Here is a 21,415-nt window from a genome sequence, read left to right as displayed (position 1 = left end):
TGTTATGAAAAACGTTTCAATAAGTTATAATAGATACATTTTAATTAACACATCATTCAATCCATCTCCATATAAAGTTGGACGACACCACTAAAGGTATACCGATTGCAATTTATTGTAGAAACTAGCACCAGCTTACTAACAAATTGTGATCAACATGTGTTGTAACCAAGGATTAAAGTATCGGTATCGATCGTCATATCGGTCGATCAAAATTAAGATAAGTATAAGAGGGTATCGTATCGTATTGGAGATACGCTAAGATACACACATAAATGGATATGAAACACCTTTTTAAACACTTTTGCATAAAAATTCTGTTAAAAAAAACTATTGATAACATGTATTATACATAAACACTAAATTGAGGGTATCACACTAAGAATTCAAGATTTTGTAGTTGTCCCATAAATGTAAAATCATTGTTCTCAATCTTGATTTCCACTTTAGTTAGAGAGAAATATGACTGGCAGCAACTTTGGAACAAAAACCCCTCAAAAATTCGTGTTTTCTAAAAAAAATACTCATCTTGGCAATTATATGACCGTAGCGCACTGTATCGGTACATACCGATACTCACCGATACGTACTGATACTCATCGATATGTACCGATCGATACATACAAATACTCACCGATACGTACTGATACATACCTAAACGTATATTTCATCTTGATTTTATATTTTTCATAGAGTATCAGTACGTATCAATAGTGTATTGGTGCATATCGATATGTATCATAGGATATATATATATCGATACGAAAGGATTTTAAAAATTTCATGTATTGTATCGGAGTATATCGTATCGGTCGGCTAAATTTAGGATACGTATCGGAGGGTATCGTATCGGTATCGGAGATACTTTAAACCATGGTTGTAACCATAGTTAGCAAAAAGGGAATGACACAAAAACAAAAACGAACAGTGAAAAATTCTGAACAATACAGTAAAAAAGCGAAAATGATGGTACAAAATTTAAGCGTGTAGATTTCAAACAAAGGGGACCAAAAAAATTGTAGTATACATATAAATTAAGGAATTATTACATTAATACATGCATCTGATGTTTAAAACAACTACAATATCCAACATTATGTATATATATCCCATGTCTCATTATAACTTTTAAGACATATCATTGAATATCATCCAACACTAATTCTAAATTCATACAATACACATTCCCAAATTCTTATTGAGTAATATGACTTGGTTATTTTTACCAAAAAAAAAGAGACTTGGTTATGATGTTGTTTATTGTTGTCAACATAGTTAACACGTTTTCGGAGTTATGTAATTTCAATTGGAGTTGAGAGTCATCACTTTAGAAATGTTTTTCTGCAAATCCATCAATTCGTAGCTCAATTTCGGGGTTCGTGCATTGAAATTGAATTGAAGGTGAAATCATGAGAAATGTAAGCCATCGAGTTAGCTTCAAGTTGACGAAAGACTCAGGTCAATCGGAGTTTAGAAGAGAGAAGTAGGAATTATGTTTAACGAGTCGAGTCTTAAAAAATGTTAGAAAAGGATCACGTTCTAAATGTTTTTAAAAACGAAATACTTGTCATTTGCCGTTTTTCCTGTATCTTCGAAAAACATACTGCAAAACATGTGCTAAAAGTTAAAAATGAAAGCGCATTTGAACTCCATTTAAAATGCATTTTTGCTAACAATGATTGAAACTCGTGATGGAGTGAATGTCTAACACATTCTATATACATCGTAAGAAAGTGCTTAACATGTGTCCTTAGTTTGACTCCCCTTCACCGTGGGTTTCTATGGTTCCCATAGGAGCTGGCGCTAACCCAACTTACGTGTATGGAAGGTACACATGCACTCGGGGCTTAGTGGGGCCATTGACACTCATTAGAAAAAAAGGAAAATTTGCAGCTCCACCTCCACAGAATATACTTTAAATGCTGACATCAGTTGATCTATTTTTTTCTAAATACCAAAATATCGTTCTAAAAAGTGAAGTACCTAATATACCCTCTCTTAATGCCCCAAATCAATACTGAGCTCCTTCATCTCAAATCGATACTCAGCTCCTCCATCCCTAAATCGTTTTCTCTCCATGAAGAGCATCTGTTTCTCTGCAACTCGGCAAATTCTAAAATTTTTTTCATTCATTGCTTCAGGTTGTTGGTGAAGCTTGATCATATATCACTTTCTTTACTTTCTTCTTACTCATTCTTCTCTTCCATTTCTATTCTGTCAATCAGTTTCCAGCAACGTAAATTGTAACTGACTAACTTCGCTCTTTGAATTTCTCTCAATCCTTTGGTGTTGAGACCTGTTTATCACTTCTATTTTGCAGTTGACAATTCCTGCAGTTTTCCTATGCAGTTAGGTCACCCACGATTTTGTCAAATAGTTTCTTTTGCCGAGTAATGACCTGTCAGTTCCCTTGCCGGTCCACGGTTTCAGTCTATTATTGATCTTCCATATATCAGTCATTCATTCCTTACTGTTCTATCCATCGTGTGGGGGTTTCAAATTTTGCCACTTAGATTTCACAGAAAAAATTCTTCAAATCAAAATTCTTCAAAAAATTATTGGTCATTAGAGTTACGGTAATGGTAATTAGCCCCAAAAAACAGGGGAGAAAAAGAAAAGAGGGTCTTGCGTCCATTGGTATTTCTGAATTGAGGAGAAGTGGAGAAATTTTGATGGGTTTGTTTGAGGGCTTGAATCACCCAAACCGTGAAGCCATAGAACAAAGCTTCGAGCCATGGAGTCTGAACGTCGAGGAGTTCGACCAAACGATCTGCTATTGGGAAGCAGTGGAGAACGCTCGCTTGTGAGAAAGGCGACCTAGGATGGAGCAAACTCGACTGTGAGAAGGGTGGCAGTTACACAAGGGTGGACAACTGCACAATTGTGCAATTCCTGAAGAAGGGCGAATGTGTGTGCAGGGATGGAGAAGGGGAGGGGGTTTTGCTCTTCTTAAACCCACAATGAAAATGACGGGTATTGAGGGATTAAGTGTGAAATAGGATGGGTTATGTATTTTAATCAAAAGGGTAAAATCATTATTTCGAAACTTTACTTAACAGAGATTGACGGTAAAAGATGTGAACTATGCAAAGGGTGTCTCTCTAATAGTGACATTCTCCAAGTGGTGGCACTATAAAAAAAATGGGAATATGAGATTGCCATTCTTATATGGGAAAGGGACGGGTTGTTACTGCCAAGTGCCATGTCGCACCATCGCCTTTTGAAACAAGAAAAAGGGTCTCATATCCCAACTTCTTTTAACTCTTCAGTCGCAAGTTTTTTTCTTTTTTTCTTTCAAACTCTCATATCCACGGATCCACCCGATTCAAAAGCTTAGCTATAGTCCTCTTTGAAGAATACCCCACCCCACTTACGATATTAACTTTAGAAAAAAATATCATAAAGGAAGAAATGGAAAAACTAATACATTCCGCACATCACAGATATAAACCTTAAATCGATGATAGAAGTCACTCTTCTATCTGAATAGATATATAGATCAGAGTTGAATCCAGATTGGTTAACTAATTGGCTCTCCAAGTTCAAAAATTCCATATTCTTAGCTGTTACATTGACTTTTATCTTCAGTAGCAGTGGTTGTCCCAGCACTTGCCATATTGGAATCCATCAAACTGGCAGCGATGGCAGCCTTCAAATCTTCATCTTCCATATCATACAGGGCTTCTTCCTCTTCCCTAAATGGCATATCAGGAGGATCCAAGTTTTCTTGGGACAAGTTTGTTCTACGAGGATCAGGTTGCGTCGCATTGCAAGATTTAGTCATCCTCTGGGCATCTTCAGGTGAAAGCCACTGCCCATAACCATTAGACGCTTCAGAAAATGAGATGGGACACTCCTTCGGGAAGTTCCCCCTCACCAGAAAAATGCTCCAGCCAAAGCCTTTTAGAGAATCGAGATAAGCTGAAAGATAGAACTTTGAGAGGTGCTCAGGAGCGGCATAGAGACTGTCAAAGTTATACCACTCTCCATTTACTTTCCTGATGCAAAACCAATGATCCTGTAGGTGACAGATGAATGCATTTTCCAGCTCTGGGTCAATTTGGGCAGGCTCAGCTACAGGGCAGTCAAGAGGGATGACTTGCAGATCCCACACTTCCAAAGCCTTCTGTAGAACCTGGAAGCAAAAGACGTCAAGTTTAAAGGAAAAGAACTAAAAAAAAAAGGGGGGTGGGGGAGGGAAGGGAGAGGGGAAGTAATAATCAGCAAAGAGAAAACTGGACAAGTAATTTAAAATATAGACAGAAGGCAGGCTGTCTTCTGTATCCATCTGAATAATAGCTAGCCATCACTCTAGCAATGTAATTGCTTGCATTCACTACAACATAACAAGGACAATACTCATAAAGTAAAATAAAAAAATAATAACAGCATCCCTGGCCAGAATCTATCTTAGATATGAAGGCTATTTAAACCACGCTTGGACAGGAGAGATCTAGAAACCAGGTTCTTGTTAGAAGTATGGCATGTGACGAATGTTCCGAAATATAATCACCTTCCCAGGGGTGGACTTCATCTTTAGGGTCCCCCCTTCCAGCCAATAACCAAACTAACAGTTGGGGGAAAAGGATTTTTCATATCTGTTGAGATTAATTTGCTGCTGCATCACCATCAGCATCTCCTATCGAGTAGGTTCTTTTTTTTTTGGATGAGTAAATCTATCGAGTAGGTTCTTACTGATTCAGGGAAGATAAACATAAAGAGGGGGGGGGAATCATTGCTCTGAGCCTCTGATAGAGAACCGGTAGAGTCTTTTGCAATAAGGGGTTGCAGGAAGCTATGCACATCACTTGGGCTGTGTATAGAGGCTGTCAGGGACAGGGTATAGCCAAGGTCCTCTTCTGAGTCATCACTGAATACCACTCTAGAAGAACTACAAACCTAAGCTCATGTATGTCTAGTAGAATTTCAACAGGGTTAAACAACAATGGTACGCAATTTGATGGGGGGTGGGTAGGATGAACCCTAGGTTCAGAATAACGCACCTCCTGTAACAGGATCACAAGTAAACCCTAAAGCAGAAATTAAGCAATATATGAAAGTCAAAGTCAACTTTCCTGATGGGATTCAAATTCAGGTCAAAGGTGGGAAGATGTTAGGTTCCCAAAATACTACAATTTTTTAATGGCATGATTTAACTCAAGAATCAAAATAGTAAAATCTGGAACTTAGAAACTAGAATTTCAGTAAAACTTTAATCACAACACGTCAGATGATCTGATCAGGCTTCAAAGCTTGATCAAAGGACCCTCTTGGGTGGTCCTTGAATGCCCCAAAATCTGGGAGAAACCTAAATAAAGTAAACCTCGTTTTCAGCAAAAGAGGCTCAAAAACAAGGTATCTACCAGGTCTATTTGACAGGGGTCTTGCTGTGATTTAAACCCCATTATGAACAGCATGTAACCAGTATTGAAGAGATGAAAATTCCTCACAATCTCAGTTTAAATCGAATTCTAGCAAGCATAGAAAGAACGAATAATAAAATTACTTACTTGAGAAGGAGAAAATAGAGTATAGAAAGGAAGAATGTGACCCTTGGCTTCCCACCAGCAGTACGATTTCCCACCCTTCACTGAGTCTCATAGCAAAGCTTAATCTCACAGAATAAAGAAAAGGTTCAAGCAAAAACCCCATTAATCATAATTCGTGTATAAGGCTAGACCCCATACAAGCTTATATAGAACACTCAAAAACGGACTCAAACACTAAAAAGGGAAAGTCCTAACCCAATCCTTAATTAAGTAACATAAACTGACTAGGAAACTAACTCAAAACAAGACAGGACTTATAGAATCCTAATCCAACCTAACTAAAAAACTTAATACCAATTAAAATAAAGAAATAAATACACTAACGTAACTAATCCCACATGCGTAGCCTCTACCCTTATTATAGGCCCAATTAAAGTGGCCTTAGTTGCCTATGCACTTAGGAAACAAGGCGCCCACCTAGGCAACTAAGTGTTATTTTTTATTTTCCCTGTTTTCTAACATTATTTAGTATGTTACAGATATCTTATATCATCAACAGTCAACATTAAAAATCAACAAAAATCAACAAAAAGTGAAAAGTTCTTGTTCTCTAATAAGTTTGACTGGTCAAATGATTTCATTTTTACATGAGAATTTTTGTATTAGGTAGAGCACAAAACCAGCTTCCAAAAAGTCTAAGATTATTTATATCTAAGTTATAATAACAAAGTTATGCTTTGGTCAAACTTATTTTAAAGTACCTGAATGCTGTTAAAATTGCCTGAAAATGAAATAATTTTATGGCTATTGAAACAAAAGATTTTTTACAGCACCTCTAGTTTCCAATGTTTTACCATGATAGGATTTATGAATTTTTCAGAATTGAGAAAAACCCAAGCATTTTAAAGTTGAAAATTGCCCAATAATAAAAAATAAATCCAATTTTTGTTCTTGGACTAGGAGCTTGACTTTTTATCCTTTTGGAATTTGATTTTTAGATTATTTTCTTAGATTCAAATAAAGGAATATACTTATTTATGAATAATAATATCTTAAGTAAATGAAATAATAGATAATTGACATAAATAAATGTTGCATCTTACACTAAGGCAACAGTCGCCTGACCCCAACTAAACCAAGATCGAAAACAGATAAATTTCCAAATTTAAGAGAAATTGCATAAAACAAAATCAACAACTTAAATGGCCAGATAATGCAGGTCAAGTTCTCTTCCCATGGCCCACAATCATGGTTATTAAGGCGGTAAGGCGATGGAGGCGTTTGAGAGTCTTTTAGAGCGTTTTAGCGATAAGGAGGGCATAAAGCGTTGCCTTATTGACTAAAACGTTCTTATGTAATTTTTTTTATAAAACTATTCTATTTGACTCAAATCCTAGTTGAATTCTATTACTTATATGCTAAATAAATATTAAAGGTTCATACTTCATACGAATGCAAGATATTCATCAAGAAAACAAATCAATAAAGTGAATAAACTAAGTTCATCTTCATCAATCATCATAACATATTAACATAAATACATAATTATGAAATAAAATCATAAATATAAAGAAAAGAAGACTTAAAACATACAAGTATTTATTATACTTACCTCTATTATGCCAAAATGAGTGCCTAAGCCCTAACGTCATCCACTATATTTCTACTCCCGTCAAAGAAGTAATTATGATCTTAGAATTAAAAAAATGTCTTAAGTAAAAATCGAGATGCCAAATTACATGGATGAGAAGTATGACAAACCGGGGGATTTTGAATCATTCTAAAAATCTTCAATGAAGAAAAAACATAAAACAAACTAAAATTCTAAAAATTTAGTAAACAGTCAAAGTCAATTACTTAAAAGTTAGACTCAAAATACTTCAAAGTTCAAAGACTCAAAATACTCAAAGTTCAATCCAAATCAGTAATTAAATTAAAATCTTTTTCTTCTTCTGCATTTTGTTGCTGGCCTACATCATTTGGAGCTATGCCATAATCGTCTTCAATGTTTTCATCATCACGAACATCCTCTTCACTCATCTCATCCACTTTTTCATCTGAAGAATCCTCAAGCTCAACACTCCAATTACACTGGGTATAATAAAGATTGGATCCACTAGTAGATGTTGGAGCCCTCCTTGGTTTATTGTGACCTTGATATGATGAAGATGCCCCAAGTGCTCTATCAACATTTCTCCAAGTGAAATCATTCTCAAGATGAACTAATTCATCATCTGATTCACCAATCATCCATTCACTACTCCAATTTAACTCATCAAACAACAATGGATTGTAGTTTCTGTTTTGTTCTTTTCTCTCTTGGAACTTCGCTTGAAATCGGCAATTATACTGAATGTAGACAAGATCATTTAATCGTTGATGCTCTAACCTATTCATCTTCTTGGTGTGAATCTGAAAAACATTAATAATATGAAGTTATCTTCAATAAAATCATATTAAATGAAGTACAGGTACTTAGAACTCAATACTTACAAATTCAAATGTACTCCAATTGCGCTCACAACCAGAAGATGAGCAACAAAGACCAAGTATGCGCAATGCAACTTTTGTAAGGTCAAGAGCAGAACTTCCATATCAGGACCACTAAGAGACTATAAATATATAATATAAAAAAAAAAGGTTAAGTAAAAAGTTAACATACAAAGCTCTAAACTAATTATAATTTTAAAAGGAAATATACTTACTAGGATTCAACTTATCCCTTTGTCTAATCGTCATGTCCTTTGAAAAACTTTCTTTAGCATAGTATAATTTTCAACATGGAGAATGATCTTATCTTGCAAGGTCTCATCAGACACCAACCTTTTAAGAACATCATTGAAGGCATCACTTGCTTTATGAGCAAGGGCCATCTCATTATCTAGATCATCTGCTACTGCCTTAAAGAACTTATTTGGATTGAGGAAAAAGACAGCTAAATATATTGGTCGATCCATCATAATCTCACAACGATAATCAACAATCCCTATGATTTTCTTTCATTTCCTTTCATTGTCTCCAAAATTTTTTTTGTTATTCTGTCACTCGCATTGCCATATATATTTCAAGCATAACAGACAAATCATCACCATCCACTATCCTCAAGAGTTGAAGAAGAGGTTGTGATGCTCTTATACAATCCATCACACCATTCCAGAACGTTGTAGCAAACATTGTCTCAGAAGCTTTCTTACCTGCCTCTGTAGATGCAAGCTTAGAACGGGACCATTCATCATTGTCTCCAAATTTTTTTTCTTTTTTTCTTTCCTCTGTACTTCAGTTCTTCACTCTTCTTCAGCCTCTGGTTAACTTAACTTTGTACCTGTCTTTTTTTTTCCCTTATTTCTTCTTCATTCTTCTTCTGTTCATACAAAGTACCTGATTTTTTTCCTTCTGTTATTCACTCTTATAAAAGCACAAGGAATCTTTGAAAAATTATTTGTTGATGATGAATGGTCCCGTTCTAAGCTTGCATCTATAGAAGCAGGGAAGAAAGGTTCTGAGACGGTGTTTGCACAACGTTCTGGAATGGTGTGATGGATTGTATAAGAGCATCACAGCCTCTTCTTCAACTCTTGAGGATAGTGGATGGTGATGAGTTTCCTGTTATGCCTGAAATATATATAACAATGCAATGACAAAGAACAAAAAAAAAATTTGGAGACAATGAAAGAAAAGGGAAGAAATCATATGGATTGTTGATTACCGTTATGAGACTATAATGGATCGACCAATATATTTAGCTGTCTTTTTCCTCAATCCAAATAAGTTCTTTAAGGCAGTAGTAGATGATCTAGATAATGAGATGGCCCTTGCTCATAAAGCAAGTGATGCCTACAATGATGTTCTTACAAGGTTGGTGCCTGATGAAACCTTACAAGATAAGATCATTCTCCAGGTTGAAAATTATACCTATGCTAAAGGAAGTTTTTCAAAGGATATGGCGATTAGACAAAGGGACAAGTTGAATCCTAGTAAGTATACAACAAGGATTAAAGTATCGGTATCGGTCGCCGTATCGGTCAACCAAAATTAAGATACGTATCGAAGGATATCGTATCGTATCGGAGATATGCTAAGATACGCTAAAGATACGCACATAAATGGATATGAAACACCTTTTTTTAACACTTAAAAAATTTGTTAAAAAAAGTTATTGATAACATGTATTATGCATAAACACTAAATTGAGGGTATCACACTAAGAATTCAAGGTTTGCAGTTGTCCCATAAATGTAAAATCCTTGTTCCCAACGTTGATTTCCACTTTAGTTGGAGAGAAATATGGTTGCTACTTGCTAGCAACTTTGGAAGAAAAACCCACAAAAAATCGTGTTTTCTGAAAAAATACCCATCTTGGCCATTATATGACCGTAGCACACTGTATCGGTACATACCGATACGTACCAATACTCACCGATACGTACTGATCGATAGATACCGATACTCACCAATACGTACTGATAATCATCGATATGTACTGAACGATACATACAAATACTCATCGATATTTACCGATACATACCGAAACGTATATTTCACCTCGATTTTATATTTTTCATAGAGTATCAGTACGTATCGATAGTGTATTGGTGCATATCGGTATGTATCATAAGATATATATCGATACGAAAGGATTTTAAAAATTTCATGTATCGTATCGGTCGGATAAATTTAAGATATGTACCAGAGGGTATCGTATCGGTATCGGAGATACTTTAAACCATGAGTATATTTCTTTTTAAAATTCTAATTAGTTTAGAACTTTGTATGTTGATTTTTTACTTAACTTATTTTTTTTATATTATATATTTATAGTCTCTTAGTGATCCTGATATGGAAGTTCTGCTCCTTAACCATACAAAAGTTGCATTGTGCATACTTGGTCTTTGTTGCTCATCTTCTAGTTATGAGCACAATTGGAGCACATTTGAATTTGTGAGTACTGAGTTCTAAGTACCTATACTTCACTTAATATGATTTTATTGAAGATAACTTCATATTATTAATGTTTTTCAGATTCACACCAAGAAGATGAATAGGTTAGAGCATCAACGATTAAATGTTCTCTGCATTCAGTATAATTTCCGATTTCAAGCGAAGTTCCAAGAGAGAAAAGAACAAAACAGAAACTACAATCCATTGTTGCTTGATGAGATAAATTGGAGTAGTGAATGGATGATTGGTGAATCAGATGATGAATTAGTTCATCTTGAGAATGATCTCACTTGGAGAAATGTTGATAGAGCACTTGGGGCATCTTCATCATATCAAGGTCACAATAAACCAAGGAGGGCTCCAACATCTACTAGTGGATCCAATCTTTGCTATACCCAGTGTAATTGGAGGGTTGAGCTTGAGGATTCTTCAGATAAAAAAGTGGATGAGATGAGTGAAAAGGATGTCCGTGATGATGAAAACATTGAGGATGATTATGGCATAGCTCCAAATGATGTAGGCCAGTAACAAAATGCAGAAGAAGAAGAAGATTTTAATTTAATTACTGATTTGGATTGAACTATGAGTATTTTGAGTCTTTGAACTCTTAAGTATTTGACTTTGATTGTTTATTAAATTTTTAGCATTTTAGTTTATTTTATGTTTTTTCTTCATTGAAGATTTTTAGAATGATTCAGAATCTCTAGGTTAGTCATACTTCTCATCCATTTAATTTGGCATCTCAATTTTTACTAGTTCTTAATTACTTCTTTGACAAGAGTAGAAATATAGTGGATAACCTTATGGCTTAAACACTCATTTTGGCATCATAGAGGTAAGTATAATAAATATTTGTATATTTTAAGTCTTCTTTTCTTTATATTTATGATTTTGTTTCATAATTATGTATTTATATTATATGTTAATATGTTATGATGATTGATGATTGATGATTGATGATTGATGATTGATGAAGATGAACTTAGTTTATTCACTTTATTGATTTGTTTTCTTGATGAATATCTTGCATTGGTATGAAGTATGAACCTTTAATATTTATTTGACATATGTGTAATAGGATTTAATTAGGATTTGAGTAAAATATAATGGTTTTATAAAAAAATTACACATGAACGCTTTAGTCAATAAAGCGACGCTTTATGCCCGCCTTATCGCTAAGGTGCTCTAAAAGACCCTCAAACATCTCCGTCGCCTTACCGCCTTAATAACTATGCTAGGGTCAGATCTGCTAGAATGGTCAACTCTTGGTTGGAGTAGGAGACCTCAAATTTGACCAGTCAACTGATCTTTTTGACGATCAGGGTTCAAATTCAATACACCCAATCCCCAATCGTAGGTAGATTAATCAATGCTATTGATATGAGACTCAACAGATAAAAAAATATATATATGTTCTTGAATAACCTCCCAAAATAGCAAGTATTGAATCCATCTTGGAATAGGAGTATAGCATTCAACTAGCAAAATCAAAACTTGTATGTAGAAGAAAGTTAAAAGCACTGACCGAAGAAGATGTCTGGAATCAGAATGTAGATCAGACCTGTAGATGGCCTATAATCAGAAACCCCATAATGTAGAATTAGGATTGGCAAGGCCAACCAAATGTCCTAATCCCAATCTGCAGGAAACTTGATCAAAGAACAACCAATTTCCAAAGTAGAACAGCAATACAAAGCAACTCAGAATTGAAAAGGAAAACCAAGTTTATAACAGCCAACCGATTACAGAACTTTTAAGAATCTGTTAACAGAACTAACAACAGACGATAGGGCCTTAACAGGGACTGTAAGAGGCCTACACCCAGCTGATAATATGATCCAACACCCAAAGAAACCAACAGAAATCAAGGTAGGTCTATCGATTTCAAATCTGGGCAGAATAGGGCACTAGAAGACAAAATTGGGGAGATTTCTAATATCTCCCAATTGGCTGGTCCGAATTGGACCAGGTTTGGATCGAAGTATACTAGGTGGGAGTTCAATTTTCAGCCTCAGAGGATGGCTGAAAGTGTTTCAGGCAGCAGGGGATCAAATAGGAAACAAAGAAGATTTCCTGAACAGAACTGGGTTTGTGAATACCTGGTTCAAATCAGCAATCGGCAGTAGAATAATTGCTGGAGCTTGGAGAAGAAGAAAAGCACTTGAAGGAGAAGATCCTCATGGAATTCACACCGCAAGGAGTCATCGGATCGCATGACAACCAATCTCTGTGATCAGACACACAAAAATCTCATGCAGAGCAGCAGCAGCGGCAATGTTTTTTTGTTTGTAAAAATTGTGGCTCTAGAAAAGGAGTCTCTCTTTATTTATAATAGATATGGGGGGAAAGGGAATTACATCCTAGGATTGGGGAAAGGAAACTCCAATTAAACAAGCTAGTTCATACTTTCTAAAATTGAAATATAAACCCAAAAAGGAAACTGAACATGAAAGGAAACTAACACTACTAACTGACTTCTAAGTAAGACAAATTATGACTTAAATTGGACCAGCTGGCTAACCCAAACTGAACCAATTGATAAACCAAAACAACATAACAAAATAACTCTCCATATAAAAATCATGGGCTGCCTGTAGAGCCCCTACCTGACAGCCTTCTTCTTCTTCTTTTTCCTTTGATGTCTTCAATGCTGCATCATCCCACTAAGAGTAGGAAAGGTATATTGTGGGTACTGTTGGTTCTGTTGCAAGATCTGGCAGTACCATGGTGATACCTTGAATGGAGTTGATAAGAAGAGTATACGAGGATAAAAGAGCTGCAACCTAGGATTCCCAGTGCTAGGTTTGATTTGGTTCAACACCAATCGTCACCTTGATCACCACAAGGCAGGTCACAGCTTTACCACATCTAAGAACACAAATTCTATAAGAGTAAAAATCATGTGCTGCAATTTCTACCTTGTCTTTTTGTTTTATAACAGCAATAAAGACAGTTTTAAGTAGACTAAGGTACCACCTTACAAACTGTCCCATCCTTTTAAAACTCAAAAAGGAAACAAGATAATAACTTAAATTGAACTAGTGAACCAGTTCAACCAGAACTGAACTTACAACAACAACAAAACCTTTTCCCAACTAAATGGGGTCGGCTACATGGATCCATGACTGTGCAAGATATAAAGCAAAGGAAATAAAAGGGGAAAAAGAACTGAACTTAAAGCACTTAAAATAAAACAAAGCAACATAAACCAAAACAAAGTGGACCCAGGTCACGTTATACCTGTTTAAACTAGAATTGGGCCACGTTAGGCCAGGTTCTCTTGGACTTTATTTGCTAGTAAGTCATCAGTTTTGCATCACCCATTACTTCAAACTTTGTTCTTAAATTATCCCCACATTGTTTAAATTTCCAGAATAGCCTTTCTTTCAAGTTTTGTTCTGTTTAAAACCAACCCCCTCTGAAGTTAGCAATTCGTCCTTCCTTCTTTACTTAAATTACCATTCTGCCCCTGACCTTGTTTCTTGCCCAAAGAGGTCCTAAATTATCGAGAAAATTACGAAATTGACACTGCTTCACAAAGTCTAAGCCCGTATTTGTTTGAGTTAATCATAGATGAGCTGACTAGAGACATCAAAGCTTAGATCCCTTAATGTATGTTTTTTACCAACAATATTTTTTCTGGATGAATTTTGCCAACAATATTGTTTTGGTAGATGAAACAAAAACAGGGATAAATGACAAGTTGGAATTTTGAAGATCAACCTTGGAATTAAGAGATTGTAAAACAAAAACAGATTTCATGGTGAGTACTTTTAGTAACAAGAGGACTGAAAGTGGGATGGTGAAAATTAAAGGATAGGGAGTTACCTCAAAGCGAAAATTTTAGGTACCTACGTTCAATCATAGATAAAAATATAAAAATAAACAAATAAATAAATAAAGGAGAAATAAAGGAAGGTGTTGCACAAAGAATTAGAATAGCGTGGAAGAAGTGGATGGGTGCGTCTGGAATGTTTTGTGATCGATTCCTATAAAACACAAAGGAAAATTGTATAGGACACTTATATGACCAACAATAATGAATAGAGCTGAATGTTGGGCAATGAGCCAATGACGTAACAACATGTAAACCAATTTAGTGTATTTGAAATGAGGATGCTGAGATGGTAAGTGGAAAAATTAGACAAAAACAAAATTTCTCCTAGGGTCATTATCTCCAGTCTCCAGTACAAAGGAGTGACTTCATTCAGATAAAATGAACTAAAAGAGCTAGGGGCAGGCCTAAAATGACCCTAGGAGAAGTAGTGAGGAAAGATATCAAAAGCTTAGGCCTTGTATCAAGTATGATGTTACGTGCACAAAAGAGGAGATGAGAGAAAATAGGGAGAGAAAAGAAAATAGAAAAGATAGGAGAAAGGTTTAGCTTTACGAACCAAGCTTGGGGTCAAGCTTATAAAGGAAACCTACCTTTAACTCAAAAGAGTTTAATTGGATTCAAAAGTCTCTAACTATTATCGCTTCAAAGCTAATTTAAGGATTACAATAAGGAGTTGTAACAGCTCCCACTTCCTAATAGCTGAACAAACTCACCCACTACCATGTAATTCCTTCAAACTAATTACCTCATAATATCTAATTATAATAATAATAACTTCCCATAACTACCCTACTACCATATATAACATACTACAATTAAATATTAAAACTAATTTATAATACATAACATTCTTTCACCCTTGAAAGTGTCCTTGTCCTCAAGGACATAGAATTGAGGGAAATATTAATCCACCAAGATCCCATAGCTTAATATAGAATATCCCAATTAATGAAGCTGGGATGATTATCATCTCACGGGATGTCAACCTTATTGAAGAGAATGGAATCTCATTAAAGGTTATCCTGTTGTTGTTGTTGTTGACTTGTTATCATCTCATAGGATCCCATACCTTATTTTGCTGTCATCTTCATCTTCATCTTCATCTTCTTCTTCGTTGGCTGCACCAAGTGCACAATATTGGCTATCTCTTCCTTGGGTCTGCTCACTCTACTTGAGGATTCTTCCATTAGAGAGTTGGCTGACAATTTTTCAGACACCATGGTAAGCTTTTCCATGATAATGATAAGCTTCCCTATGATTTGTTGTTGCCGGTAGTGAAGCGAGCGCACAATGCCTTCCAACTTCTCGACCCTTTCTCTCATCCCTAGCTCTGATACCATTTGTTATGTGTACAAAAAGGGAGATGAGAGAAAATAGGGAGAGAAAATATTAAAAAAAAATAAAAGAAAGGTTTAGCTTTATAGACCAAGCTTGGGGTCTGGCTTATAGAGAAAGCCTACCTTTAACTCAAAAGAGTTTGATTGGATTCAAAAGTCTCTCTCTATCATCGCTTCATAGCTATTTAAGGATTACAATAAAGATTTTTGTCAAGCTAATTACAAACTAATTACCACATAATAATTAATTATAATAATAATAACTTCCTATAACTACCCCACTACCACGTATAACATACTACAATTAAATATTAAAACTAATTTAAATTAATTAGTACATAACATTGATGATATGTGCACACTATATGGAGGAGAGAAAATAGGGAATCAATTGGAAAGGGAGATAAAATAGGAAAAAATAAATAAATAAATAGCTCTATCGACAAAGCTATCACATCCCGGCTTTATGGAGGAAGCCATGCCTCCTTCTCCTAAGAGAAATTGTAGGAACAATATTACCATTCAAAGTCTGTCTTTTCATTCCACATTCTACCGATTTAATAGGATTACAAATAGTTACAGGCAGTTTTAACTTCCTATAACTTCTACTATAGGGAATCAATTGGAAAGGGAGATAAAATAGGAAAATAAAAAAAGATAAATAGCTCTATCGACAATGCTATCACATCCCAGCTTTATGGAGGAAGCCATGCCTCCTTCTCCTAAGAGAAATTGTAGGAACAATATTTCCATTCAAAGTCTGTCTTTTCATTCCATATTCTACCTATTTAATAGGATTACAAATAGTTACAAGCAGTTTTAACTTGCTATAACTTCTACTACCCACGTACATCACTAACAACTCCACATCACCTATAATTTAGATTACTAAATAAAATAAATAACTAAATTACTTGGACACCTCACGCACAACCCAAACAGTCCTAATACACGTAACATATGACCTCCAACAGAGCCGATTGGAGGGAAAGGATCCATATAGTTGACCCCATTTAGTTGAAGGTTGAGTATTGCATACATGATAAGTTGTGAGAAATTTATTGAGGGGCATGGATGTGAGCAAAATAAGGCTGGTGAACACTCAAGTACAGGCAGATTGAAGGAGCTAAAGAGCTAGGGGTAAGCCTAAAATGGCTCTAGGATAAGTGGCAAGGAAAGATATACATAGCTTAGGACAAGTAACAAGTAAAGCTTTAAATAGAGTTGAAAGAATAAAAAGGATCCATGTAGCCAGCCCCATTAGTTGGGATAAGGATGAGTTGAGTTAATACATTATGAATTTCAAGTTTCCTCCTAAAAGCATAACCTCATAGATCCTGTGAACTAAGACTAGGCACCATCCCTATCTCCCTGTTACATCTATTATAACCTAACCACAAGATGCCTGAAACTCAGGTTCATGGAATGTAAAATTGCTTCAAAAGTATCCCCATAAGAAAAAAAAAAGAAATGTTATAACTTCTTTAATATTTTATGGTTAGCATTACCTCTATAGTTTGGAAATGTTAATTTTGGTTGGTCTGACTGTTTAAACAATGAATAGCAATGAGTGCCATAAAGTTTTTCAAACAAAAATATGAAATCCTCCAATGCAAATAAAATAATTTGAACATGGACACTAGAATCAAGACCCAACATCCTCATCTGGCTGGCAGAAAAAGACAAGATTGGGCTGGCGTTCAGTGAATTGTACAGCCTTGTTTATACGGGGCATTCCATGATATGAAATCGACCACCTATGCGGAATGAGGGTGAATATTCTATTATGATCGACTTCTTGCCAGTCACAAAAGACGACAGCAAAGACTAGAACAACATCGTTCTGTCCTATCAGAACTTCATCAACTAGGACGTAGCGAAAGCTACCAAAAATTGTTGAGAGATTGGTTTATGGATTTGCTTTTGATATGGACCTGAAAGAACTCAACCTCATAAACTGGCTTACAAGGTGAGGGAACCCAAGACCATATCAACCCACATCAATTTTCTTTTGAAACCAATGTGGAATTGTTATGTAATTAATTAAATAGCTTTAATATTTAATTATTGTATGTTATACATGGTAGTGGGGTAGTTATAGGAAGTTATTATTATTATAATTAATTATTATGTGGTAATTAGTTTGTAACTCATTTAAAGGAGTTACACGGTAATGGGAGAGGTATGGGTTCGGTTATTAGGAAGTGGAAGCCGTTACAAGTTACAACTCTTTATTGTAATCACTTTATCTTTAAATAGCTATGAAGCGATAGCGATAACGAAGACAGACTTTTGAATTTAATTAAACTCTTTTGACTTAAAGGTAGGCTTCCTCCATAAACCAGACCCCAAGCTTGGTCCGTAAAGCTAAGCCTTTCTCCTATATTTTCTCCTATCTTTTCTATTTTCTTTTCTCTCCCTATTTTCTCTCATCTCCCCTTTTGACACTTTCAGGGGAAAAGTAATGTCATATACTAATTAATTTAAATAGTTTTAATATTTAATTGGAGTATGTTATATGTGGTAGTGGGGTAGTTATAGGAAGTTATTATTATTGGGGTAGTTATAGGAAGTTATTATTATTATACAAGGAATTATCACTCCCCTACCCTGAACTATGGGGAAATATCAAGTTCCCCCTATGCTTTTCCATAAATATCACTAACCTCCCCCTAAACAGAAAGATTCTATTTAACGTCCCCAATCGTTTGAAATGTTTGTTAAGTTAGTTTCATTTTTTCTATAATCCCCAAACTACCCCTTCTGAGTTAAAACCCCAAAAATACCCTTAATGAACTAAAGGCCCCCTTTCCCTTCTTTGAGATCGGTTGAAACCCCTTTCCCTTAGTTGATAGAAACACCTGCAACTCCTCTCTCTGGTTTGAACCCCCTTCGATCTTCCTTTAGTTGAAACCCCTTTCCCTTAATCGATAGAAACACCTGCACATAATGTTAACACACCACCACCACCACCATATGCAATAACAAATGGGTTGCTCATCAGAAACACTATCAACATGTCTACGGAAATGTCCAATTGATAACTTGGCAATCTCTGCAATTTACTCAAGATTCACGAACAAGCATGACGTACGCATCAACTATGACAGATTAAGAGTAATAGAGATGTGAAATCTAGGTTTGGTTTGAATCAATTTTTAATGGTGCCATCTACCTCGCACAGTCCTGATTCCATGAAACGCTATTTATGACTTTGGTCCCCTATTCTTACTTTCTACAAAGGGACAAAGAGCAGCTCTTCTCGTCTATCTCAAGAAAGGTTACCCAATTATATCGGCTCCAGGATTGCCTGAGTTCTCAAAGATACTGCAATGTGGTTCACAATAAGACACCCAACCCAAATCTCCATTACTAACCAAAAGATATGAGGAAAATTACCCATTGTTGTTCTTTTCAAGTAGTTGCATCAGAATCACAAACAAAATAATACAGAAAAATACATGAGAAATCAAGATAGGATGAGAAGGAAGATGGCAGGTAGAGAGTCCAATTTCTCTTTCTCATTCATTGAATTAGATTTTTTCTTTTCTTTTCTTTTGTACAATACAGAAGATGGGTAGCATGCAACAGATCGGCAGACCAAAACTCCAAGCCATATCCGATCCCCCCCACCATGATTAACTTCAACAATAGAGACCAGATTTCAAGCCCATGAAGTTGAAGAAAGCTCCAGATCACAGAAGCTTATACAATAATCCACTTATAATCTAGCAAAGAAAAAAGTGGGGGAAACCCCCCCCCCCAAATCAAGCGAGCGATTCATTACCAAGATGAACGATAATCTTCATTAACTACCTATTTCGATTAAGGGAGAAGGGAAAGGGGTAAAGAGTTGAAAAAGGAAAATGAAAGAAGAAAAAGAATTAAAGTAGACCCAGATGCAGAAATCCATTGAAGCATCAGAGGCATAAAACAGTGCTCAGGAAATCTTCACTAGTAACGATGTCGACATCCAACGGTGGTAGATTGAGGTCCAAAGGCAAGGGTCTACCCAAGGAAGAAGAGGCGATATCACCATCGCCATCAATAACCGATCTCAGAGAAGGGAAAGAGGATTTTAGTTCATTAAAGGTATTTTGGGGATTTAACTCGTAAGGGGTAATTTAGGGATTATAGGAAAAAGGAGACTGACTCAACAAGCATTTCAAATGGCTAGGGATGTTAGATAGCATCTTTTTGTTTAGGGGGAGGTTAATGATATTTATGGAAAAGCGTAGAGGGAACTTGATATTTCCCCATAGTTCAGGGGAGGGGAGTGATAATTCCTCTTATTATAATTAATTATTATGTGGTAATTAGTTTGTAACTAGCTTGAAGGAGTTAGACGGTAGTGGGAGAGGTATGAGTTCGGATATCAAGAAGTGGGAGCTGTAACAACTCCTTATTGTAATCTCTTTATCCTTAAATAACCATGAAGCAATAACAAAGACAGACTTTTGAATCTAATTAAAATATTTTGAGTTAAATGTAGGCTTCCTTTATAAGCCAGACCCAAGCTTGGTCCGTAAAGCTAAACCTTTCTCCCATCTTTTCTATTTTCTTTTATCTCCTTATTTTCTCTCATCTCCCCTTTTGTGCACGTAACAGGGATCAGCCCTCATATGACTGATATGGGATTGTAACAACTTTCTTAGTAAATTAGTAAAGCCCTTGAAAATATCCAATTTGTGAATTATGGACCATTAAATTCATCTTAAAAATGCATTGTTTTTGTCTATAAAAATACCTCCATCTCCTTGGAGGTGTTAACTATCTGTTTGCAAGAGGGCCTAACCCCATTTCCTGAGCTAATTCAATTAATCACCTATCAGGTGATGGACGATATCATGGTGGCCCAAGTCGGATATCCTGCTACACAGCACAATTCATTGTGGAAGAATTTCAAGTGCACTATTCACTAATATCATCGTCGTTTCTCTCATTTTGTTTCATTTTTTTGTAAGCTTCTTAATCTTTCTTCCACACGTAACTTCTCAAACTCCCCAATAATATCTTCCTTAATAATCCACAATTAAATTCATCGGAATCAACTTTTATAACCCTAAATCAAGTCGGAAGAGCAAACTTTCATCGTGAGGGAGAATAAACATCATTTACCCAATCCCTAAAATTGGAGCAGCTAAAGAAATGAAATACCAATCCCTAAAATTCCAAATAAATAAAACATAGGAGATTGCAAAGAAAAGCAAAACCTGGATGCTGAAGTCGCCGTCCATGGAAACATTATGGGACCCCTCTGAATCAAAACGAAGGAAATCATCGGAGACGGCATCACCTTCAAGCAACATTTGTCGCTCCTTACGATCGAGATCGGAGGCAAGAGCTGCCAAATCGAATTCAGAGAAGAAAGGACCCTGCAACACCGTGTTCACACAATGTACGGCACAAAGCTTCGATTCCTGCACTTCGTGATACAACAATCCGCCATTGCTTGGACCTTCCATAGCTCCTCTGAGCTTCAATCAATCAATCAATCGAAGAAAATAAGCACTGGAAAGATATTTGTCATGACGATAATAGTGTCTTTATTTGAAGCTTTCCTTCCGGCAGAGAGGAGGTTGGAGTGAAAAAGACCGGATATTCTGTTAACTGTTCCTCTCTCTCTTGTTCACCACTTGTCTTTGGTTTACGTAGGGGAGACGGGTAGGGTCCATGTGAACGACGCGATAAACCACGTGTGAGAAAATGAAAGGCCGCGTGGAAATAGAATTGAGAACCCCTGGACATGTGGATAGTATCCTTCCTTCAATTATCAACTAACTACAAATAACGAACGAGGGCTGCCTCCCACG

General features: G+C 35.9%; 1 protein-coding gene across 2 annotated transcripts; it reads right to left on the bottom strand.

The window, feature by feature from the left end:
• Positions 1–3,446: 3,446 nt before the first annotated feature.
• LOC122062524 (ataxin-3 homolog) lies at positions 3,447–21,363 on the bottom strand. 2 transcript variants are annotated; one of them, XM_042626165.1, is made up of 2 exons: positions 20,816–21,246; positions 3,447–4,135 (listed from the first exon to the last, which is right to left on the bottom strand). In XM_042626165.1, exons 1-2 carry the CDS (start codon positions 21,065–21,067, stop codon positions 3,560–3,562), a joined length of 828 nt encoding a protein of 275 aa, XP_042482099.1. In that variant the 5' UTR covers positions 21,068–21,246; the 3' UTR covers positions 3,447–3,559. The 2 variants fall into 2 exon arrangements, with proteins under 2 accessions (XP_042482099.1, XP_042482100.1); XM_042626166.1 differs by lacking the exon at positions 3,447–4,135 and adding an exon at positions 7,141–7,901 and having other exon boundaries at positions 20,816–21,363.
• Between the last annotated feature and the right edge of the window lie 52 nt (positions 21,364–21,415).

Source organism: Macadamia integrifolia, unplaced genomic scaffold, assembly GCF_013358625.1.
Source record: "Macadamia integrifolia cultivar HAES 741 unplaced genomic scaffold, SCU_Mint_v3 scaffold1062, whole genome shotgun sequence".
In the NCBI taxonomy this organism is placed as follows: domain Eukaryota; kingdom Viridiplantae; phylum Streptophyta; class Magnoliopsida; order Proteales; family Proteaceae; genus Macadamia; species Macadamia integrifolia.
This window is presented reverse-complemented; position numbering and strand designations above follow the sequence as displayed.